The sequence below is a fragment of the Trachemys scripta genome, chromosome 19 (genome assembly GCF_013100865.1).
Source record: "Trachemys scripta elegans isolate TJP31775 chromosome 19, CAS_Tse_1.0, whole genome shotgun sequence".
Lineage (NCBI taxonomy): Eukaryota > Metazoa > Chordata > Testudines > Emydidae > Trachemys > Trachemys scripta.
Window position 1 is genome coordinate 11,079,279 of NC_048316.1, and position 23,765 is coordinate 11,103,043.

General features: G+C 44.8%; 1 protein-coding gene across 9 annotated transcripts in view; it reads left to right on the forward strand.

Moving 5' to 3' along the window:
- The window catches only part of KIF1B (kinesin family member 1B), a 137,525-nt gene extending 114,106 nt beyond the window's left edge, over positions 1–23,419 (forward strand). For all 9 annotated transcript variants that reach the window (XM_034753468.1, XM_034753471.1, XM_034753469.1 and 6 more), the window contains 11 exons: positions 3,444–3,558; positions 4,086–4,219; positions 11,219–11,280; positions 12,546–12,691; positions 13,063–13,302; positions 14,059–14,130; positions 14,964–15,085; positions 15,899–16,048; positions 16,575–16,767; positions 17,541–17,659; positions 18,515–23,419. In XM_034753468.1, the coding sequence (XP_034609359.1) occupies positions 3,444–3,558; positions 4,086–4,219; positions 11,219–11,280; positions 12,546–12,691; positions 13,063–13,302; positions 14,059–14,130; positions 14,964–15,085; positions 15,899–16,048; positions 16,575–16,767; positions 17,541–17,659; positions 18,515–18,557 (1,396 nt within the window). In that variant the 3' untranslated portion in view covers positions 18,558–23,419. The remainder of the gene's footprint in view (positions 1–3,443; positions 3,559–4,085; positions 4,220–11,218; positions 11,281–12,545; positions 12,692–13,062; positions 13,303–14,058; positions 14,131–14,963; positions 15,086–15,898; positions 16,049–16,574; positions 16,768–17,540; positions 17,660–18,514) is intronic.
- The last annotated feature ends 346 nt before the right edge of the window (positions 23,420–23,765 follow it).

Here is a 23,765-nt window from a genome sequence, read left to right on the forward strand (position 1 = left end):
CTGGTGTATAGTTGGTACCAGGTCTTTTCCCCAAATTGCCAGGGTTTGGTCTCTGGGTGTGTGGAGGGGTGGGGAATAAAGAGGGGCCAATGCCACAGTCAGGGGTATGTGTTCTGTTTGCTCACCGTCTGCAGACTTGTTTTCTGGTTGCTGTGTTTTTTGTCTGCTTGTTCTCCTCCTTTCAGCTGTTGCTTCTCTGTTCTGCCTTTTGCTGCACTAACAAAAGCTCTTTCTATGTTTTTACAGGCTCTTTCTTGATAAGGATATGCCTAGGTATTTTCTGTTTGCTTCCTTTTGCGCATAAAGGTTCTTGTGGAATAGAATGCTTTATGTCTCACTTGTGTTGCTGCCATTTCCCTTTTAGCTTTTAGTGGATTTTGTCAGCAAACCTCTTGGCTCTTCTGGGAGTGGTGCATTTCCTCCTCCCTTGTGTGCTGGGAATTTGTCCATGTACAGTTCAGTAGGTGAACATATGAAGACAAATTTCCTTCATTGTTCAACAGAGACAGCATACAATGGTCCTTGCTTCATTCTTTCAAAGGTATCAACAGAACATAACTCCTCCTCCCTTCTCCTTCTTTGTCCTTCAGCAGACAACCATGGCCAGCATTTAGTATCTCTGATTACTTGTAACGTATTTGCCACATTGGAAGTCCCAGGACTGGGACTGAATGGCAAGGTTACTGGTTCAAATCAAGCCCGAGACGATAGTGAACAAAGCCTGTTGCCATCAGGTGACGGTTTGATGGCATTCAATTCTTAATTTGTTGTTGCATCCCAAAATTATCATTGCAGTGGCTATTAATTGGCTTGCCTAAGGGGTTAGAAGCCAAGAATTGAAAGGAGACACTGACTAGTCTCCCATCTGACAAGTGTTTCTCCAGTTCATGGCCAAGGCATGCTGGCTGAGCAGTGTGGGGGAACTTGCACTGCTGCTGCCTGTACTCTACTTGCTTAGACAAAGAAGCAACTTTCACTAATGCTAAAGTTTGTTTTAAAATGGAACCTAAATAAGCCTTGGATTCCCATCTCAGCTCCTACCTTCTTCCTTGCTTTGCCTTATTCTGCACTCCCGTCACTCCCAGGTATCACTTGTCACTTGCTTTCTGTGTTGAAAGCACAAGAGGTTTGCTCACTTTGAGTTTTTGTTTGTCTGCCTCCTTATTTGTTTTAGCAAGGTCTGGTTTGGATGAGGTAGGCGTATATGTATTCATCCCATGACCAGAACAAATGCAGTAGCATAACTGTTGAAGTCTCACTTTCACTTGGCGATTGGGATTGCACTGACTTGTTCACCCACATTTCCTCACTTTGCTGATGTAGCTTTGCCCTATTGAGCAACGATTACTCCCGTCTCTATTTTCTAGGTCTTAATAAAGCTGTGGCAGTATTCCCTATGAACAGCATAGCTTGTGGGGGAGTTTTAGTGCACTTGCTGTCCATCTCTGGAGTCCTGGTTTGTGTTCTCAGCCTGAGGAGTTTAGTGAGCTCAATCCAGTCCCTGTTTTTACTCCCATGACAAACAGAGTGTGCACCCGATAGTCCATATTCAGAAGTGGTTCTTGACTCACATGGAAGAGGGGGTATTGCAGTTGCTGATTGAGTGGCACTTTGTGAGTGAAGCCCATGCAACACTTGCCTGCACTATACCCTTTTCCATCCATGCTACATTTGCTACTTGCATGAAAATGAAAATTCACCTTTTGCTAGACCGAAGTACCCAGGGTCTCCATTATGGTATTCCAATTCTCCTCTGGGGCAAGGCACTGACTGACCATAGCACTGATTAATGCAGTCAGACAGCGTGCGCTAATGTGGATTGCACATTTTGGCACCAACTTCTTAGAATGATATGAACCTCAGAGTAACTGAGCATTTGAGGGCCCAGCAGGAAGAACCTCTACACCAAGCTGAGTGCAGTAATCACCATGCAGCACTTTCAGCTGAGAAGTGAGGTATAAGAGCAGCAGAATATGGGTAAGGGGGACCCAGTCTGAATTTTCTCTGCCAGGCTATCCAGAGCAGCACGTACTTTGGCTCAGAGTTGCACTTCTGCTTCTGTAGCTGAAGTGTAAAAGTCTCCATCAAAATGGGGGTGGGACAAAAGATTAAAATATAGGGATTAAATGAATGCAGCTCTGTAAAGGATTAGAAAACAAACTGCTTTCTGTCCCTGATCCCTTATCCTGGCTGAGAAGTGAGGTCTCCTGACATTGTAGTGCCCCTCAGATCTCCGCTTCTTTAGGCTTCAGCCCCTGCTCCTTTGGCACAGGGCTCTCCTGTGGCACTGTTTTTCTTCCTTCAGTTAAGGCAGGCCAGGCAGCAGTATTTTTGTAGAGATAGAATGAAATGGTGTTTGGCACCACTGAATTGGATTGGCTGTTTGTGTGGCCCTCGTGGGCTACTGAATCCCCTTCATGAGCTCTGTTGACCTATGTAATCTATCTAGGGAGAGGGGGGATTTATAGGATGCTAGTTTTAAGATGGGCACTCTTGTCTCTGCCCTGTCTGCTCTCAGACAAAAAGAGGCAGGATGAGAAATCGCTTGTTTCTTTATTTTGTTTTCTCTCTAGATTTTGCCTCTAGTTTCTTTTCTCATCTTTCTGGAGTAGCTCTGGGCACTAGCACAGGAGTTCTTTACAGGTGGCTTATAGAATGAAACTTTACTAGGTTCATAACACATGAGTATACCTCTTTCTTGCAGCCCGTACTCACCTGAGGGATAGGTTGGAGCGGGCCTGAGAATAATTTGGGAATAAACAGCTTGTTTTTTCCTTATAGGCTTACAGGAGAAGAAATCCTTGTTGCCTTAATTAAAGACTTAGACCTGTTTTGGGGTTATTCTGATCGCCTGAAGAATCTATTGTGTTGTATTGCTTAGTGCTACCAGCTTCTCTCCTCTGTTTTGTTTTGTAAGCCTGATCGGCACTATGGTGTATTTCTGTATGCCAGCCCCAAAACATACCTCAGACTAAGGACAATGATTACAGAAAGAATCCTTCCAAGTGTCTTGGAATCATATCCTAGGCACTTGGAAAGAGCTGAATCCATTTTTAAACTCTGTCCTCTCATCCCAACTTCCCCCATGGTTTTATGGTGCTTTTCTTTCCCTCGTCTTTTCTTCTACAGTCTCTCAATTCAGCCCCTTCCTCTGAGCTTTAAGAGGAGTCTTCATCTCATAACAGGCCAGGGTACATTCAACTCCAAGTTAATTTAGATGTAGATGGATAGTCTTGGATGCCTCTGTGAAGCCGATGGGTAAGGATGCCCTGGAGCTCTTCAAATGTTGGTGCAGATGGGGCTTTACTACAGGTGTTCACTTTCTAACCAACCCTGCTTAATAAAAAACATATTAGATGGAGTCCAGGAGGAGGCACTTTGCTCTCATTTGCAGTGGATGCAGAGGTGCTTTTACTATTAAACTTTTGTTGTACTTTCTTCAGGACTTTCTATCGTTTTGAGGCTGTTTGGGATAGCTCCTTGCATAACTCCCTCCTCCTCAATCGAGTGACACCCTATGGAGAGAAGATCTATATGACCTTGTCTGCATATCTGGAGGTGAGCATATTGTGCCCCACTGCTCATGTATGGAATTGAGTGGAAGGAAGCAGCCAGTATAGTAGGTAATATGTATCCTAGATAAAATTGTGCTTAATACGATGTGATCACTGCCAGAGGATGCAGCTAGAAATCTAACTAGCAAGGTATGTTTTTTTTGTTTGTTTTTTTAAAAAGCCTGATGAATTAGGCACTTCTTAATTTGAGATATTGCAGAAATTGTGAATCCTGCAATATTAGGCTTCCACTGCAATTTTGTCAGACGGGTGGCTGATGGTGGGAGCAGATTTTCCAAGTTACTGCAGATAATCAAGGTCCATTACTACTTTTCCATGATTTTCCTTATCTTGTCTGCAAATCAGACGCAATTATTTGACTGTCATCCCACAATTCAAGTAGGGCCTTAATGATGAAGAATAAACAATGTCACTACCAAGACAGTGCAACTGAATGTTCTGGTATGTATGGATGTAGGCCCCAGACATCATTTGCTCGGTGTTTGACAGCCATTTGTTTCTTTGTTCTAGCTTGATCACTGCATCCAACCAGCTGTGATTACCAAGGATGTCTGTATGGTCTTCTACTCACGAGATGCCAAGATCTCACCACCGCGCTCGCTACGCAATCTCTTTGGCAGCGGCTACTCCAAATCCCCAGACTCGTAAGTTTAATAGGCAATTTCAGTTGCTTTTGTTTACCAGCAGAGTGTAGTTCTTTTATTATATGTTGCTATAGGTGCTCCACCATAGGATGTACATGTGCTTGTGTGCTCTCAACCGGAGATCATAAAGTGGTGTTCATAGGGTGGCCAACTTTCTTATTTGTGAAAATAGGACACCGAGCGCCGCAACCTCCCCTGCTCCTTTCTCCGCTTCTTCCCCTAAGGCCCTGCCCCCTGCTCTGCCTCTTTCTCCCCCCGTCCCCCGCTTGCTGCTCTCTCCACCATCCTCCCCCTGCCTGCTGAGCAGGGCCCTGGGGTGGAGGGGTGACTGGGGTGAATGGAAAGAGAGACAGGCTCCAGGGGTGAGAAATTGGGGCAATCTGTGGGAGGGAGAGCTGTGCTCTGGGGATGGGGGATGAGTGGGGCAGGGCAGGGGATGGAGAGCTGCGCTCAGGGCAGGACAGGGGAGCCGACAGTGCCTCTCTCCGCTGGAGTGTTGCTGAGTGCTCCACTGCTGCTCCAGTCTCCAGCAGCAGTTGCTGCTCTTCCTGCCCCCCTGTTGGTGGAGGCTAGTTACTGCAGGCAACTGGACAGCACTGCTGACTGGACACTGCCAGGTTCCCTTTTTGACTGGACTTTCTGGTCGAAAACTGGATACCTGGCAATCCTAGGTGTCCCTGGGCACATGTCTGCGCATGGAGCAGCTCCTCATGGTTCCATATATGAAGGCATATAGGGAGATGTGAACGCGCCACCCTCAATTACTTTTCAACCGCCTGCAACGTGAGCATTGACATGGAGCAAAATTTTACAGCTTCCCTCCTTTTTCCACATATAGTGAAATTTCTTAGTTATCTACTTGGTTTTTGTCAATTTAAATTTATTTTTATTTAATTTCAGCACCATTGTGCTTTCAGGTGGGTTCCCCATCTCTTTTTCAAGACTTTAGTTAGCCACAATCCAGTGTGCCAAAGCACTAAGACTTTGCGGTTTAAGCCCTGACAGAGCTTTTTTCCTCACAGTGGCAGGCACGTTACCTGTCTCCAGTGCTTAGGAGACACCCACATCTTATCAAAGTGCAAGGTCTGCTCAGGGTTTAAAGGCAGGTATAGACAGGATAGCAAGGCTATGTTGATACTCCTCTTAATGAAGTGCTCCCTAGTTCATGAGGTGTCTGCACCCCTCCTGTACATGAGCCCCAACATCTCAGGCTACTTCGGTGACTGCTGGAGCCTCGGCAGCAGGCCCAGGGACCAAGACTTACAGGAAAAAGAAGCCTCTTTCATCTACCAGGAAAACAAAGAGAGGTAGGTCGCTACATAAATCCCACTTCCGGGAGACCTTGCATCATTTAAGGGATACTGCTTATGCTCCAACCGACTCCAGTACTGAGTCATCGGTACTGCATAAGAAGTCATGTGCAGAGAAGTTTTCTGCTCTCAGGCAGCTCCTACATCAGCACTGTCTGACATCTCTCAGCATTGTGACATACACAGGGCTACTCTGATGCCATCACCTTCTTACAGCTATAAGGTCACAGAAGCTCCCTTGGTAAATGCGGTACTGGAGAATTCAACATCTCCTCCTCACCAATCTGTATTCCCAACACCCGGTACTGACTCAGGCTTCGGCCATAGATTATCATAGCCCTTTTCCACCTTCCAGATTCCTTTCCATGGAAGACCTTCGTGATTCACACAAACCAGAGTTCCCTCTATCAAGGAGGTCTACCAGAGGCCCTGCCCTAATAGCTGCAACCTGACACTCAAATGGGCTTCCATTCTTTACCAGCAGCAATGCCTGTGGGGGCCCCCTTAGCCCAGAAAATACTTCAGACATAGATCTCAGAACAGGGCTCTAGTGTGGTGCTTTACCATCACACTCCCATGAGTCAGTTTACTGAAGAGGACCTTTCAGAGCCCACCAGGTGCCTTAGAAGTGTGTATCCTTGGGCACCCATCCCCCAACTGAATGGGCTTACTCCAGGGGGAACTTCGCTGAACAGTTCTAAGAGTACCAGCTAGGAAGAAATCCCAACATCACCGGTACCACATCATCCACAGGCACCAATGGACCATCCTCCGGTACCATATGCCCAATCAGTACTGGAAGAAAAACAAGAGCCACAGACTAAGTCACTTCTTTCAGCCAAGTCATTGTCCTCCCTGGATGATATGATGATGCCATCACCAGCCTCTTATGTGGATGACTTTAGGGCTTTCCAGGACCTCATTAAATGCCTGGAGGACTCCCTCCAGACTTCTCTAGAAGAGGTCCAGGAGTCTCAGCACTCTCTGGTGGACATTTTTAAATATCCCCTCCAGGGGAAAATTGCCCTACCAACTAACGAGGCACTGTTATCACCTGTATGCACTCTATGCCAAACACCTGCCACAATTCCACCCACCTGCAAGTGGGCAGATCATAAATACTATATTCCAACAAAGGAAATTAAACACTTCTCCCATCCCACCCCTTACTCTCTGGGTGGTGAATGCAGTCAATGAAAGGAATTGTCAGGCCTGTTCTAGACTCTCTGACTTGGACAAAGAGTCCAAACAACTGGTCCTACCTGGCAGAAAGAGCTACTCATTGGTGGCTTTTCAGTTTGAAGTCACAAACTTACCAGGCCTTTATAGCAAAATATGATTTTAACTATTATTCTACATTTACACACTTTATTGAACCCCTTCCATAAGACCGAAGAGACCAGTTTCAGTCCCTCATCCCAGAGGGTCAGTTAATTGAGAGAGTGTTCCTGTAGGCTACTCTTGCTGCTGCTGCCACAACTTGTAGATCCATAGCTACTGCTGTGGTTATGCAAAGAGCATCTTGGCTCCAGACTTCTGGACTCCCGAGAGAGATGCAGAATACTATTGAAGATCTTCCCTTTGAAGGGCCCAAGCTCGTCAGCATAGACAGACTCCTCTCTCTGTACCTGGAAGAGTCAAGGGCAATGCTACAGTCCCTGGGAATTTGTGCCAGCAATGAAAAGATGTTTTAGCAAATCTCAAAATGCAGTGTTCCAGATCATTCCAGCACCATCCTCGTCAAACCTTTCCTAAACCTTCAAAGCCTTGAGGAGGAGATCCAAACCTTAAAAAGGGGAACCATCCCCTTTTTTTACAACTACCCAATCTGCACTTCCCTCTAAGAGACAGTTTTGACACCTTGGTTGAGGGCATTGAGCAACCTTTTTCCACAGATCTTCTGATGCCCAACTCTATCTTACACTCCTTTTTGGAGATAAACTATCCCACTTCCTACCTGCCTGGGAGCACATCGCCTCAGACAGATGGAAATTAGCAGTGGTCAATGTGGACTATTCCACTTGCACTCTATTCCTCCCTTCCCCCATCTCCCTGAGCTCTTAAGGCAGGAGGTCCAATCTCTCCTACTCTTGGGGGCATTCAAACTGGTTCCACCTGAGTTTATTGGAAGAGGGTTCTATTCAAACTATTTCCTAGTCCCCAAAAGAGACAGAGGATGGAGACCAAGCCTCAGTCTCTGAAACTTGAACACCTATTTCCTTGCACAACACTGCTGGATGGTGACACTAACTACCATAATTTCATCCCTAGATCCAGGAGACTGGTTCATTTCCCTCGACCTAGAGGACACCTATTTCATATAGCCATTAATCCCTCCCACAAGCTCTTCCTACACTTTGTAATAGACTCAGATCATTACCAGTACTGAGTCCTCCACTTCAGGCTTTCTGTAGCCTCGAGGGTCTTTACAAAGATCCTCAGTCTGTCAGTTGGGCATTGCAGAAACCATACTTGAATGACTGGCTGCTCATGAGTTGGTCAGTTCTAAAGGTTGTCAGCAACCTCCCAAGGCTTTAGCCCTTTTTCAGTCTCTGGGCCTTTGCATCAATCAGAAGAAATCTAGAATTAACCCCAGTCCAAAGAAAAGGCTTCATTGGAGCCACTCTAGACTTCCTAACTGTCAGAGCCTGTCTCCCCAAAGGAGGATTCTCCACTCTGTCTAGTCTAATCTCAACAGTACAGCACTGCCCGCAAACTTCAGGGACCTGCCTACAATTCTTGGGCCACATTGTCGGCCTCCATGTTTGTCATGCCTCAAGCAAGACTGTATCTCAGGTGCCTTCAGACGTGGCTACGGTCTATGTATACCACAAACAGACACAACCTCTCCAAATTATCTCAGTACCTCTGAAAGTTTTGAGCTCTCTCAGGTCGTGGAAGGCCCCACAAAAGGGCCTGCATGAGAACCCTGTTCTCACATTCCCCACTCTCAAATTCCCACAGCAGACTCCTATTTCTTGGAATGGGAGGACTCCCCTCCAAAGGGCCAGAAACCAGGACAGGTGGCTCACACAAGAGGCCACACCTCCACATCAACACTCTGGAGCTGAGAGCAGTTGGATATGCTTGTCAATGCTTCTTTCACAACATACAGGGTCACTCCATCAGGATAATGCTGGACAACAGGACAGCAAAGTATTATATCAACCAAAAGGGTGGAGCAAGCTTCCAGTCCTTGTGCTTAGAATTGCTAAAATTGTGGAACTGGTGTATTTCCTGTCAGATAGAAATCTCAGTGGCCTATCTACCAGACCTCCAGAATGTAATTGCAGATTCCCCGAGCAGGAACTTCCATTAGGATCATGAATGGGAGCTCAGTGATTTAGTCTTCCCAGCATTTGCCAAACTTGGGACCTCCCAGAAGTAGATCTCTTTGCTACCCAACCAATACGAAATGTCACCTTTTCTGCTCCAAGGGAGGATATGGCTGCAACACATTGGGAGATGCTCTGTTAACACCATGGCCTGTACTCTGCTATATGCTTACCCACCTTGCTCAAACTGTGACAGGAAAGAGCAAGGATTATCCTCATAACACCATCCTGGACAAGACACGTGTAGTACTCAAACCTGATTCAACTCTCTGTAGCAACACTTCTTGCTTTCCTCTCAGCAAGGAAGAATCTCCTTTTAAAGAACTCCGGGGCCCTGATCCATCCCAACCCCTTATCCTTGAACCTGAGAGCATGATTCCTAAAGGCTCTCAAGCGTAGAGCTTAACCTGTTAGAAGAACTGACAGGACCAGATGTGATCTAGCAGGAGATGTACTACTCTCAAAACTTATCTTCAAAAGTGGAAATGCTTTCATTCCAGGCTTTTTCTTCACTCCTGTCAAACATCAGAAGCTCTGCTCTCCAAGATACTAGACTACCTGTTGGACTTAGACACTGGGGCTGTGTGTGAGCTCAGTTAGAGTACATTTGGCTGCTATCATCACCTTCCACTCGCTGAGTGCTTCCTCGGTTTTTGCCCACCCTACCATGACTAGATTCCTTAAGGGATTACACAACTTTCGTCCTGTACAGAACCCAGCCCCCCAATGAAATCTTAATTTGGTTCTCAATGCCCTGAGGAAACCTCCCTTTGAACCAATGGCTGTCTACCCTCTCCTCCACCTCTCCCTCAAGACTTCATTCCTTAAAGCCATCACTTAGGTTAGATGAATTGGAGAACGAGGGGCTCTCCTAGCAGACCCAGCTTTTACTGTCTTCTACAGAGATAAGGTTACACATCCTCCCCATCCTCTCTAAGGTCTCTTTGGAATACTATATTAAGCAGGAAATCAATCTACTGGTGTTCTATCCAAAGCCTCATGTCTCCAGGGAGGAAACCAGCTTACATACCCTAGATGTCAGGAGGGCCTTGGTTTCTTCCTTGACAGGACTAAGACCTTCAAGGCCTCTCCCAGCCTATTTGTATCGTTTTAAAGAGAAGATGAAGGGACAGTCCGTTTCCATGCAGAGACTGTCAAAGTGGGCCTTGGGTTGCATATTAATATGCTATGAGATTGCCAGGGTACCATCCCTTCATAGAGTGACAGCACACTCCCCTAAGGCTCACTCCACATCTATAGCCCTCTTGAAAGATGTACGCATTGCAGAAATCTGTATAACTGCAACTTGGTTCTCCATCCATACATTCACCAAGCATTATACTATCTTTCCTGCTTCCAGAGTTGGCGTGATGTTTGGTGACAAAGTCCTATGAACTCTCTTAGACCTGCCTCCTCAGCACCCATGTCCATTTTAAGTTACTGTTTTGGGAGTCTCCTACAGTAGAGTACCCAGAGGGACGTACACTCAAAGTAGGAGGAGAGGTTACTCACCGGTACAGTAACTTGAGTTCTTAGAGATGTTTTGTCCCTATGGGTGCTCCCATGTTGTCCTTCACCTCTGCTGCGGAGTCTCTGGCTTTGCAATCAAGAAGGTACTGAGTGGTGCGTCCACACCCCTGTATATGCCCTCATATGGAAGCATTAGAAGCTGCACTGTGCAGGCATGGACTCTTGAACACTGCTTTACAATCTCCAGTCAAGAGTGCACAGGCACATTCATGTCCTACAGTGGAGATAAAACATCTTGAACTCAAGTTACTATACAGGTAAATAACATCATTTTTCATATACAGACAGAAAGAGAATGCAGCGTGGTACTTTTTAAGGTTCTTCATTGAAAGCCTGCTTAGCTGCAGTTCCCAGCTCTATTGGAGGGCATTAAATGCTCTTCCTTTGGTTTTTACTGAGGTAAACCAAATAAACTGACTGTCCCTCATATTTCCTGTCCTCCAGACTTGCCTCTGTAACCAGCCCTTGAAAATATATTTAGATGTTTTAATGGAGGGGAAACACATTTTCCAGCTGTCCTGTGGAGGACATTGGTCCTTAACTGTAATTTGCTTAATCAGCAGCTTCCTGAGGATAATGGGCTAGAAACAGGGAAGGACAGGAGACAGCGTGGAGGTGCCATCTTTGGGGAGCTGGCAGCCTGGCTAGCTGATCTGTCAGGCTTACAGTGGACAAGGGTCTCTACTTTTCAAATACAAGTTTATTTCTATTTTGGGGGCAAAGGGTCCTCTGAATCTTGAAGATGTAAACTTTTTCAGAGACCATGTACTTTTTTATTTCTTGAAATATAACAAGTTTCCTCTCTGTCGGTGTTTTGCAAACAGCAATCGAGTAACTGGAATCTATGAGCTGAGTTTATGCAAAATGGCAGACACAGGAAGCCCAGGTAAGCAGAAACAGCATGTGCATTCAAATGTAGGGGTGTGTAAGTTTGTAAGAGTCGGTTATAGCAGATGGAGAGACTGCAAATAACAGATGTGTGGACAAGAGGGAATAAATTGCCATATTGAGGAGAAGTAGCGCCTATGTGGTGCAGAAGTGCTTTCATAGCTTTGGAGCGAGCATTGCCATTTTGTGGAAACCTTAAACTGCCTCTTACCTTGATTGAGATGTATATTCAGGGCATTGTCAATCCCTGCATCCCTGAATTCAAACATTTTAAACTCCCTTACATTTTCTCTCATAGAAATGTCGGAAGAAATTGGGCAATGTAGCTATGAGGCACTGAGCCTTATCCTACAACAAGTTCAGTTTATAGATATAAATAAAGTGAGTTTAGTGTTCACAGTTCAGGTGACTGTGGAGCTGCTTATCTCTGGAGTGGTCTTGTCATCCTGCCTGCAGGACCGTGTTTATCTATATCCCTGTATGCTGGGAATACCTATGTACTGCCAGGCACAGTCTGTTCAGACATTTGGAGGACTATTCAGTTGGTTTCTTTGAGAAATGGGGTGGATTTTTTAACATTTAATGCTAGAAATTCCCAGTATAATCCGAATCAAAAGGGAGGAGATGTAATAATGGCCCAACAGCACTAGTCCCTCTGTGAATTGGGGCCAAATCTATAGACCGCACAGGTGGCATAGTTGAATGAGGACAGCTCCAATTAACAAGAGGTTGTGTGTCAGGGTCCAGGAAGGAGGGGCACCATAGATAGCTCCTTCAAATTGGTATAGTTGGGACTTGGGGGAGCAGTATCAGGGGGTGAGGGAGAATTCTCAATGATTTTTCCTCCCACCCTTTCCTAAGGACTGAATTTCAGAGCTTGTAAATACCTGATACAATCATTCACAGCCATTTATCTTGAAGCTCCCATAATATCACCAGGCCTTGGGGAAAAATGCATTTAAATGTTTCTGTTGAATTGGACTGAACAGGGTTCAGGCAGTTATGGCGGTAAGGGAAAGATATTTCTGAGCTAAGGCAGAGGGTGGAACTAAAATAATCCCCCCCACCTCCCCCCGGTCTGGAGTGTGGTGTGTGACTGATGGGAGGCATTGCCACTGATGTAATCCTGGTTATTTTATCTACACCAAGTTGAGTTGGGGGTGTGTGGGTTCCCTGCCAGTTGCTATACATTAAGTCGGTATTGTATCTTTTCCCAATCTACTGTTTTTAACCTGCGCCGCTACTCTGTACTTGACTCCTCAGGAATGCAGAGGAGGAGAAGGAAAGTCCTGGATACGTCTGTGGCATATGTCCGTGGGGAAGAGAACCTGGCAGGTTGGAGGCCCCGTGGTGACAGCCTCATTCTAGAGCACCAGTGGGAACTGGAGAAGCTGGAGCTGCTGCATGAGGTACACAAAGGGAGAAGGAAGGAGCTGGTGGGGAAGAGCAAGACAGAACTACATCTTCCAGCAGCCTTTTATGCTGATTGTAACCTCCAAATTGGGAGGGCCTTGCAAGGGAATTTTTGTTTTTAGCATTTTCAGCAAGGCTAGGCCTTGGGTAGGTTCCCCACCAGATGGGTTCACGCCAGTGAAAACCGTCTTCAGCTCTCAATGCATTCAGCAAAAGAAATGATTAACTTTTTAGCATGTTACCAGTTATTTCTGCTCCCAGGCCTCATGACTCTCTGATAGATGTCCTGTTGAGTGAGAGGGGGATTCCCATGCTCTTGAGGGTGAAGAATGTCCTAGAATTGATGCTTAATTCTGTTGATTCTCAGGTGGAAAAGACTCGTCACTTCCTGCTACTGCGTGAGAAACTTGGCGACAGCATCCCGAAATCCTTGAGTGACTCGTTGTCCCCCAGTCTGAGCAGTGGGACCCTCAGCACCTCCACCAGCATCTCCTCCCAAATTTCCACTACCACTTTTGAGAGTGCTGTCACGCCCAGTGAAAGCAGCGGCTATGACTCTGCAGACATCGAGAGCCTGGTGGATAGGGAGAAAGAGCTGGCAACCAAGGTACAGACTGCCCAGAGAACAGAACAGGTCCAGGTTGTGGCACTGAAGATGCAGTAAAGATGTTGTAACAAAGAGTTAAATTATCTAGGGCTTAATCATTGAAGGAACCACAAAAGCCTTTCACCTGCACTACTTGGGCAATACAACAAATATCTGATGGACCTCTGTTTCTTTCCTAACTGGGGCAAATGATCAGATGGGGAAGAGGGACAATGAGCTGACATGCTCTTGTTTTTTAGCTGGTACCTTTTTGGTTTTATTCATTAGCTGTATGAAATCCTTCTGCTAGATCTTCGCCAGTTCAGGGGATACTTGGCTTACAAGTGCACTTTAGGACCTAGAAACTAGTTCTGTAGTCTCATGTCCTTTTCTTTTACTTTTCCATACTCAGCCCCTCATATTCCATGGCGAATGTGCTGTGTTCTATACAGAGCCTTGTTTAAATAAGCTGCATAACCAAAGTTCTCTTCTCTCTAACCAGCCAGTAGATGTCTCTCTTCAGTGAAATTTAAAGAGATGACTGGGGTTGCACTGTTAATGCCATACCCAGCACTTGCCTTAGTGCTCCTGGATATGGAAGTAATCACAGGAATTGTATGACTGACATCTGTTTTTCCTGTTGTTGTCATCACACTCAGTCTTGGGGAGACTGTAGTTCACTAATTCTTGAGTGGGCCTTGGTAGATTGCCTGTTGTGTGCTCTATTGCTACCTAAAATGTAATTGGCAACACCTGTTGTCTTTTCCTTTTTCTCAGTGCCTGCAGCTTCTTACCCACACTTTCAACCGTGAATTTAACCAGGTGTACAACAGCATCAGTGATTGTAAGGTAAGGTGCTTGCTGTAACTGCTGTGACAGAAGCCAAACATGCAATAGGCCTGTCTATTTTTCCTACAGTACCTTTTCTGCCCACTATTTAATCTTCTGGATTCTTAGAATCCTAAATATTCTCTAAGTTGAAGGATGATTTGTAGGTACTGTGTATTGAAAGGCTGCCTGTTTGTGTAAAGTAAAGATTCTCATGCCATCATGGTGAAAACACAAGAGAGTTGCACCTGAATATGATACAACTGATACTGGATTCAAACCATTTTGTTTCTCTTTAGTCTATTGGGGTGTTCAATGGCCCCCCAAGTTCCAAAGCGTAGGGAAAGCAATTCAAATGGTGCAGGTGAAGTCTCTTCTGAGTTTAGTACTAGTGCTCTAGCTTGTATTATAGTTCACCTCATGACATGGAGTGCTCATTAGCATCATGTTCCTCAGTTTCCCAGCAACAAAGGATAAACTGAACAACTCATTTGAGAACTGACTTTAGATACAAATGACAATAAAGAAATGAATCTGATGTTACAAAACCGACCACCCAATGTTGCATAGATGGATTCTGTATGCAGATCATCAGATGTCTAGCACACTGTCAGACAATACCCACAGAAGTGCTGCATTATCTGCTTTTCAGACAAGGAGATTTCTACAAAGAGGGATTAGGTGCAAAAATATGTTTGTTGTGGTATTTATCTAATAGAGTAATTAGTATTGGTAGAAATATTCCGCTGAGCACTCCTAATTATGGATACTCTGCGTGCAATGTTATTTTACCAAGGTGACAGACACCAACTACAGAAATCTTATCCTGCAGTGTTTTGTGTGTGTTCTTGTAGCTATCTGATATCTCTCCAATCGGGCGGGACCCATCAGTGTCCAGTTTCAGCAGTGCCACCCTCACACCTTCATCCACCTGTCCCTCTCTGGCAGATTCAAGGTGCAATTCAGTGGATCAGAAGTAAGTAGAGATGCGGGGGGAGGGGGATTCTATACAAACTCTTTCACTCTGCTGCTTCTCTTGGTATTGTCCTTTCTGATTTCTCATTCATTTTTCTTTCTGCTTCTTCCCTTCTGTCTGCATGTGCTTTCTCATTCTGTCTCCTGCTCTCTCTCCTGTGCATTTATTCTCTTCCCATTCTTTCCTCTTTTAAGCTTTTTTTTTCTCACCGGAAGGGGCAGTCAGGTGAACACTGTGTGTTATGGACACTACTGCATTTTTAGCATGTAAAACCCACTATGATTCCTGGGAGTCTGTCAAGAGAACAGATCATAATAGGCCAATTTGGTGAGTGACCTCTGTTGCTTGGTTTCTCATAGTTATGAAGAATGGTTTAGATAAAATTGGGGATCACTTCTCACTGAAGGACAATTTGGTGCTTTCCTTGTTCCTTAGTCCTCATTGAGAGCAGTGCTGTCCAGGAAGCATCTAGTCAGCTATAATCTGGGCACAGCCCCTCAGTGTTGTGGACTGTGCTTGGAGAGGGATGCAAGGGAGAAATTGTCTGAAGCAACCTACGGGTGGGCAGATCGCTTCTGTGTTCTGAGTTGACAGCCTCAAGCTAGTGGTAAATGCTGTTTGAGAGTTGTACAAAAGGCTGCCAAGGGCCATGGCATAGCATATAATCACTCTGAAACTGGTGGATCAGGCTCATGGCAGAACAAAAGAGCATCTTATGGGAGAAGATGGGCTTCAGAAATGCTTTCAGTTCTGCTGTCACAACCAGTTGCTTTGTAGTGATTACTTTTCTCCCCCATCATTTTTTTTTAAAAGGACTCCAGAAGCAAATTCCCGTGCCTCCAGCCCCTGCCCAGAGTTGGAACAATTCCAGCTGGTTACAACAGTGGAAACCTCCTTCCTGGCCAGAGCTGGAAAGAATGAATTCCTGAACCTCGTTCCAGATATTGAGGAAATCAGACCTGGGTAAGTCAATTGCTGCAGTGTCAAATTTTCCTGTGCTCTCTAAAGTAGGGGCTTTCTTGGGTTTCCAGTTGTCCTGCCTCATCTGAGGAAGATGAACGCAATAGCTACCAAGATTTCTGCTGGCAGCACTAAAGCAGCAGCCTGCGAGAGACACTCAGAGGCTAGTAGCAGGGTAGAGGAGAGTTGTGTTGATCTGTCTTCCATAGTGCTCAATCCTGCAAACACTTCATGCACAGAACTAGTTCTGCTACAGAATCTGACCTGTTTTATCCATGTTACTGCAGCATAGCTCTCTGTGCATCACTTGTCCCGTGTGCACAGCTAGGTGTCCTTTTGGAATGGGGAAATGGGGTTAAGCTTTCCTCTGAAGAAACTGACATTGGCTTGGATGGGAGACAGGACTATAGGCCATCTGGTCTGTTCCTATAGCCTTATTGCCATTTCACTCTGTTACTGGGCCATCCTAGCAGGGGCTGATTCATTTCATACTTTCTTGAATAAATATATTTCCCCTTTGTTTCTTCAGCTCTGTGGTCTCAAAGAAGGGGTACCTCCACTTCAAGGAGCCACTCTCCAGCTCCTGGGCCAAGCACTTTGTGATAGTCCGCCGTCCATACGTCTTTATTTACAACAGCGACAAAGACCCTGTGGAGAAGGGGATCATAAACCTGTCCACAGCTCAGGTGGAGTACAGCGAGGATCAGCAGGCAATGGTGAAGGTCAGTCTAAGTGCCTGGAAACTTCAGTCCTCTGTTTATTTACAGAACAGGAGTAGAATGCTGATGCTGCCCTGCCAATCTGACTGATCTCTGATCTGGAGTAACCACCTCTAGGATTTAGCAAGATCAATCTCGATGGTAGTTCAGCCATTGACGCTTCTGCTGAGGCTGCCAACAAGGTTCCCAGTTAGTGCAGTGGTGGTTTTTGTGATATGCATGCAAACCCATAGGGAGCTGGACTGAGATTATTGGTCCACTATCAGTCACCACCAGTCTGGGCAGGATTCAGACTGAGAGGTTTAAGGCTGTCCCCCTTTACCAGTCCCCTGATTCCTTTAGTCCCTCACGTATACATTATACAGCAGATTGATTACAGCTATTTGATTTACTGCAAATAAATAATGCTTTATTTGCATTATTGTAGCACCTAGGAGTCCACACAATGTACCAGGACTCCCTTGTGTTCTGTACACACAACAAAAAAATAGTCCCTGCCCCAAAGATTTTACCAAAGGATTGAGCTCCACGAGTAGTGGAACATCTTTGTGAAATACGCTCTTGTTAGTAGCTTTGGGGCTGAACAATATACTGGACACATCTAATGCATCCTGGAGGAAAGAAAACAAGTGTGTCCGTTGTCTGAATGTCTCCTAGGAAACTGCTGCTGGGACAGGCACATTCCAGTAGCAATGAAGGGGTGTTAACCCCAGGTGTAACTAGTCTCTGCATCTACAGGCTTGGTTACTTGAGAACTGTCTGTTTCAATATTTCAGACCCCCAATACCTTTGCTGTGTGCACAAAGCACCGTGGGGTCCTGCTCCAGGCCATCAACGATAAAGATATGAACGACTGGTTATACGCCTTCAACCCTCTTCTTGCTGGCACAATACGGTAAGAGGCATCTGTGCCTGAGTGAGCAGACACTGCAGAGCAGAGATGTGGTTAGTGGGATGTGGGCAGGCAACTCGTCATATTGGTTAGCAGATTTTGCTCTGAGGGGATGGGGGAGCTGATTCCAGTGAGCACTCAATCTACTGGTGTGGGGAAAAAAAGCCAACCCTAAAGCCTAGAAAGTGCAGTGGATGCTGTCTGTTCACCAGCTTCTTACTAGACAAATCACATTTAAATATATGCAGGATGATGTGTGTAATGTAGATATGAAGAGCTTAAAATGGCGTTTGGCCTCGTGGACTTTCTCCCTTTTTACAAATATATTAGACTGTTCACTGCCTAGCTGCTGGTAGGTCTGGGCTGCTTCTCTGTTTGGCCAGATTGTAGGGTGACGCAGAAGAACTCTCCCTCCTCCTTCCTCTTGCTGTCTTTCTCCCAAGAGTCCCTGCATTCTAGCCTACACCAAAAATGCCACCTTGTCAGCTGGGCTACAGAGGTTCCTGGCTCTCCCTTGAAGGCACTGTAACACAGTACCGCTAGAAAAAAATCGGTCTTCATTTTACTAAAAAGCTCATTGAGAACCCAACTGTGTTATTGGCATAGAGAGAGGAGCTCTTAAACTGCAGTTCCTACCTGATCCCATCTCCCTCACAAGGACACTGGGGCAGCAAGTACAGCTGCCAAGTTATCACTCTTACATATTTTTACCTTTGGTAAAAAAATGCAAAATAAGCATAGATGAAATAACATCAAGATGTGGTAGAAAAGAAGGTAAAGAATGACCGGGAGGGAGGAAGAATGAGGCTCAGGAGGTAATGCCAAGCTAGCTGATCCTTTTTCCTTTGTTTTGTGCAGGTCAAAACTGGCCCGAAGACGCACAGGCCTGCTGAAGTACTGAGTCCATGTGACGTTCTCATCTGTTCTAACACGCCTTCTGATAGATAAAGTGTTACCTCTCATTTCTCTGTGTGATTCTTGATGGTTTCTCTTGTATGTAATCCTGTGGCTTAACTTCCATTCCCTCCCCACCTCCTTCAGCACTTTTTCTAGCTATTCTAACCCTACCCCCCCTTTTTTTTCATCTGTGCTGAGAATCCTACTAGTAGCATGTGGCCAAAACAAAAGGAAAAAACAAAAAAAAAGGATCTAGTGAATATTGCACGACTTTAAAAAGAAAAGGTTTTTTTTTTTGTCTTTTCCTTAAGACTATTGGTTTCCCATTCCAACTGACTCTTTGATGTCTGTACCACTGTCCTCAGTGTTATCTGTCTGAAATGCTTTAGGTTTTTCTTTATTTTATGACTTTGCGGTAACCACAATGCTGCCCTCAGGACAAGATTCTTAGGCTAGGGAAAAATGATTCCTTCTAAGCATCTAAACATGGCGTTACCCAGCTAGAAGCTGCCGCTGCTCTTGAGGCTTCCTAAGTCTTGCCTGTCATTTAACCCCCTGTGAGAGCTGACACACAAGATAATTCAACCCATCCAGGTTGGACTTGAATCTTAAACCCCAGATATCCAGGAATTTTGAGTTAATTCTGGAGATGGAGGAATTCTTGGTATTCAGCAGGTCAGAGCAAGGTCTGATGCTGTCTAGATTGAGGGGAGAACAGGAGCAGACCCTGAGTGATGTAGCAGCAGGCTGGAAGAAACTGCCCCGTGGGCTCTTGCCATAGGGGTCTAGATTGGCACTGTTAATTTATAAAGTTCCCCAAAACATAAGCACTTCTCTGCCCCTCTTTTGAGCAGAGCAAGTGGTGTTTGTGGTAACCATCTGCAGGCAATGTGGTCATGTCCCTCCTGATTGGGAAAGGAGGTTATCACTGAAGCATTGGGTGCAAATCCTGAAATTTGAAGGGCCTTAGCCTTTTCTTTGAGGTGATGCTAATGAAGGAAAGTGGGAAGTGGAAAAATCCCTGTGTGGTGGTTCTCTGGAGCATATGCAGGAATTAACCAGAAGGATGGGGAGATGCTTCCCTTTTGTCTCTACCTTTGGTCTTGAGAGTTACTGTAGTAGTGACTTTTCCCTTCCCTGTTTGATTAGCTTTAAAACAGAAACCAGCCAGCATGGCCTGGAAAGCTTCTCTGAAAAATGCATCTGGCATATACTCTTGGAGTACTTCTGAAATGGGGGCCTCCCTGCTCCCACCTTGTGCATACTACCCTCCTTTCTCCAATTTGGATGATATCCAATCTGATGATGGGAAAGTATCTTCTCTCCACTGTCTCCTGTAAAACCTAGTGCTTGCAGCACTCTCCAGCCACTGCATGCTTCAGGATGGGAGGGAGCTTTTGCTTCTCTTTGGAAAAAAGATCACATCTCTGCTTGTATCACCACCACCTTCTCCTCCTTTTTCTTCAGCTGCCTCCAGCCCTTCTCCCTAAATTCTGTGGGCAGGAGGATAGTCTCTCCTGAAGAGAGACCAAATAGACTCCTATTCCTGGTCACCAATGTGTAACAAGTGCCTGTTGTAAGATCCCCTTGGGCAGCAGCAGCTATTGCTAATTTGATACAAGGTCTCTTAGACAAACCTTGACCCCCTGCCCCTTCAGGCCTTCCACCAAAGACATAGTAAGTTTCCTTTCTCTGGGAGGTGAATTTCCAGCTTAGGTTTCTTGGTGGCTGCAGGGGAGTTATTTTTAGCATCCATCAAAACCCCTTCATTATACTTCAGCAACTCACTCTGGGGAGTGGAATGCCAGGGGGGTGAGGATGTACAGAGCTCTCATTAAGTTTATAGCCCTTGGGAGTGGCAAAGGGGGTTTATTTCACTATCCTAGGCACATGCAAGAAAAGGTCCTCTGATCACTCCACCTCAGGAAGGTAGTTTTCATTCAGATCACTCCTTGTTACCTAATCATGCCACCAACTGGAGTTTTTGTGGCCAGAAGCATGAGGGATTCTCAATAGAGCAACTTTATTCCAGCTTCATGCACTGCTTTGCTTCTGCTGCAAAGCGCAATGCATAGTGGGACCTCATAAAACCTTAGTTAAAAAAGGAGCAGGAAGATGAAGTCTGATGCTTGCTGGGACATATCTTTATACCTTATATGATGGTAATTAAGCTAAGCTGTGAGCTCACCCCTTCTCCTGCAATCCCCTAGCTCCTTCCAGAACAGGAATCTGCAGTGGGGGAGTGTCATAGGGACCCAAGAGCATCACACAGAAAGCATTTGTTTTCATTTGTTTGTTTGTAGCATTTTGTTCTTTAATTGTGTGACCCTAACACAGTGATAATGTTCTTTGTTATGTAACAGACACAATATGCACTTCCAGTGTGTGCACAAACCAAGACTGCTAGTGCAGGAAGAGGCTCCCTGAGCTGGAGTTAAGCAGATTTCAGGATTGTTTTAAGAATGAACTAGAGGTTAATTTTAAGCACTAAGTCGCTGCTGCTGCCACCATCAGTAATGACGGTGGGACCTTTCTGAGAAGGGGAGGGATGGTGATGATTCGATGGTGGTATTATGTGACGCACTGAGAACATTTTATTTTATTTTATTTTTTTAACTAGAACAAAACTAGTTTGCAAAGTCTTTGCTTTGGATAGGCCAGAAGCTGGAAAATTAGCTAAACTCTATTTATAAATGTATGTATTATGTATAAACGTGATTAAGGGACCCTCCTTAGGAAACAGGAGGTGGCAGATGGGTATCTTAATACCACAGAACTGAAATGTTACAAATGTGTTGCATAAATTTCACTCTCCTGTATTTGAGGACTGCAGGCAGCTTCCGGTGGCCTGATCTGTATGTGGATCAAAGGTCACTGGAAGTGTAAAATTCTATTTTTAAGTTTCTACATTTCCTAAAGCCCCATAATCTGTAGAGAGTTCAGAGAGGGTAGTACCACCTTCCAGTCTGATGTAAGAGGAGACGAATCTCCTAGAGTCTCTCACTGGTAATGGAGCTTTGCTCTGGAATGGCAGTGTTCCTTGGTCCTTAAATTAGGAAGTAGAAAAATATTAGATTTTTTTTAATTAATTGAAATTCATATTTTTGTACAGGCTTCCTGTTCTAGCCCAAAGAGTTTAAAATGGAAAAAATGCGTGGGGCAGGGAAAACTGTCGCCCCTCCTGAAGTTTAAAAATCCAACTAAGCTGTTTTGATGGTTCACCTGCATGCAGGCCGCCCTGGAGTCAGCCAGCTCTTGGGACTTGCTGCTGGAAAGTGGGCACCATGCCATGGGCCACCCAACCTTTTGAGCATGGGCACTGATCCTAAAGGATGTCCCTCGGAAAAAGTTAAGATTGCAGGCACACCTCTAGTTTGGGTTTTTAATGTAATCAAATAATGGAAGGGGAGAAATGACCCAAAGGCCAGTGAAAATATGACACTAGTGTTTAAGTTCCACAAGCCATTTTATTTTAAAAAGAATTGATACTGTATTTTAGAGATGCACTTTACATTTTTTTAAACAAAATCCTTAATCCAGGGATGCAGAAGGGAAGGGAGAGGATTTCCAAACCACTGGGAAGGTTTGTCATGCCCATGTCGCAAATCTTTACTACTGCTCAGTGAGGTGTTTCAAAGCAAAGACTTTACTTTCTGCTGCTTGTTATCTAATTTACAGGGATATTTAATTTTTTATGTAATGTATTGTATATTTATACATCTGTAATTAATTGCACATTAGATAAGGAAGAGAGCATTATCCTGGGTATAGAACCCGCTGGTACTCTGCAATTAATACTGCCTATGCATCACTCTGGTACTTACGCAGCATCAGTTTGTGTTAGTTGTATTGTTCTGGATTTTTTCTCTTTTGTTAAAGATGCAGTTGTTAACCTGCTGCTTAAAGGAAGGATATTAATGCTGCTGCTCTTGAAAGGTTTGCAGAATGTATTTAAATGGGACTCTAACTTCTGTGTGTTGCATCTCTCCATTGTGGCTAATTACCCCGTATATGGTCTGAACTGTACTGTACGTAGCAGGAATGTATTCATTTTGTGCTTCCTTGTAAAACAGAAACATCAGCTGTTCGAGAACAGAAATGAGAGATTTTTGTTCAGAAGGCCATTTATGAGTTCTAAGTATTGGAGGCCTAAAAACAATCTAACACTAAACAGATTACTTAACCGTGTGTCAATATTAATTTTAAATTTGCTTCAATCAGTGAGAGAAGCTGTGCACTCAAGCTTGTGGGTCTGGAGGGTTATAGGACCTCTGTTTTTAGTGTTGCCAAATTAATGGCCTGCCCTGAGGTACTAAGCTACCCCCAGTTCCTGTTGAAGCCAAAGGTTGGGAATTGGGGAAGTTACGGATGCTCAGCACTTCTCAGGATGAGGCCTTAATTTTCACTCTGCTTGTTCAGAGCACATACTCCATGTGCAGTCTGTTAATGTTCCTGACTTTGGACATTAGAAATGCTGTTGCACTGAAATACCTATTTTTTTTAACCAATGTTTCATTCTCCCTATTCAAGTCCTCCACACATGGTAGACACTATAGCATAAGTAGCCTTCTTGAACAAATCTCTTTGCAAACTGATCTCATCCCAGCAAAGGAGTGCATCAGCAACACTGTACATTATTAATTTGATTTTCATTCTCATGTTTTATTTTGTAAATATATCTGATGTTTGGAGCTTGAGTATACAAAATGTAAATATAGTTCATGTATTTGTACTAATTCTGATCCATTTGCTGTATAGCCTTAGGTGTGCAATGCAGATATCTAACTGTGTATGGTAACCTTGCACCACTGAACTGTTAGTGAACGAGGTGAAACAATAAAGGTACAACCAGTGCATTAGCAGGAATTGTGTGCGCTGCTTTCTTCACTTACTATTTTTTACCATTAGTTTCTTGGCTTGATCCTCGAGCTGTTGAACTCTGATCTGAACAAGCTCACTTGGAGTACAGACATTCCTCTCTGCCTGATTCCAGGTGTTTGTCAGAGACCCTTCTTCAGCTTTTCCCCTCAAACGTGATTGACTGGCACTTCTAATTATTCAGTCACTTTCAGTGTAAAAGCTGCTAACCATAGTAGGCCTGGTGGTGGTTGTCACAGGTGACTGGGAGCTCCTTAAATACAGGCCACTGAAATTTGGCACTGAGGTACTAGCCCTATCAAACATGACGGCCGTGCATGGACTTCCCCACGGG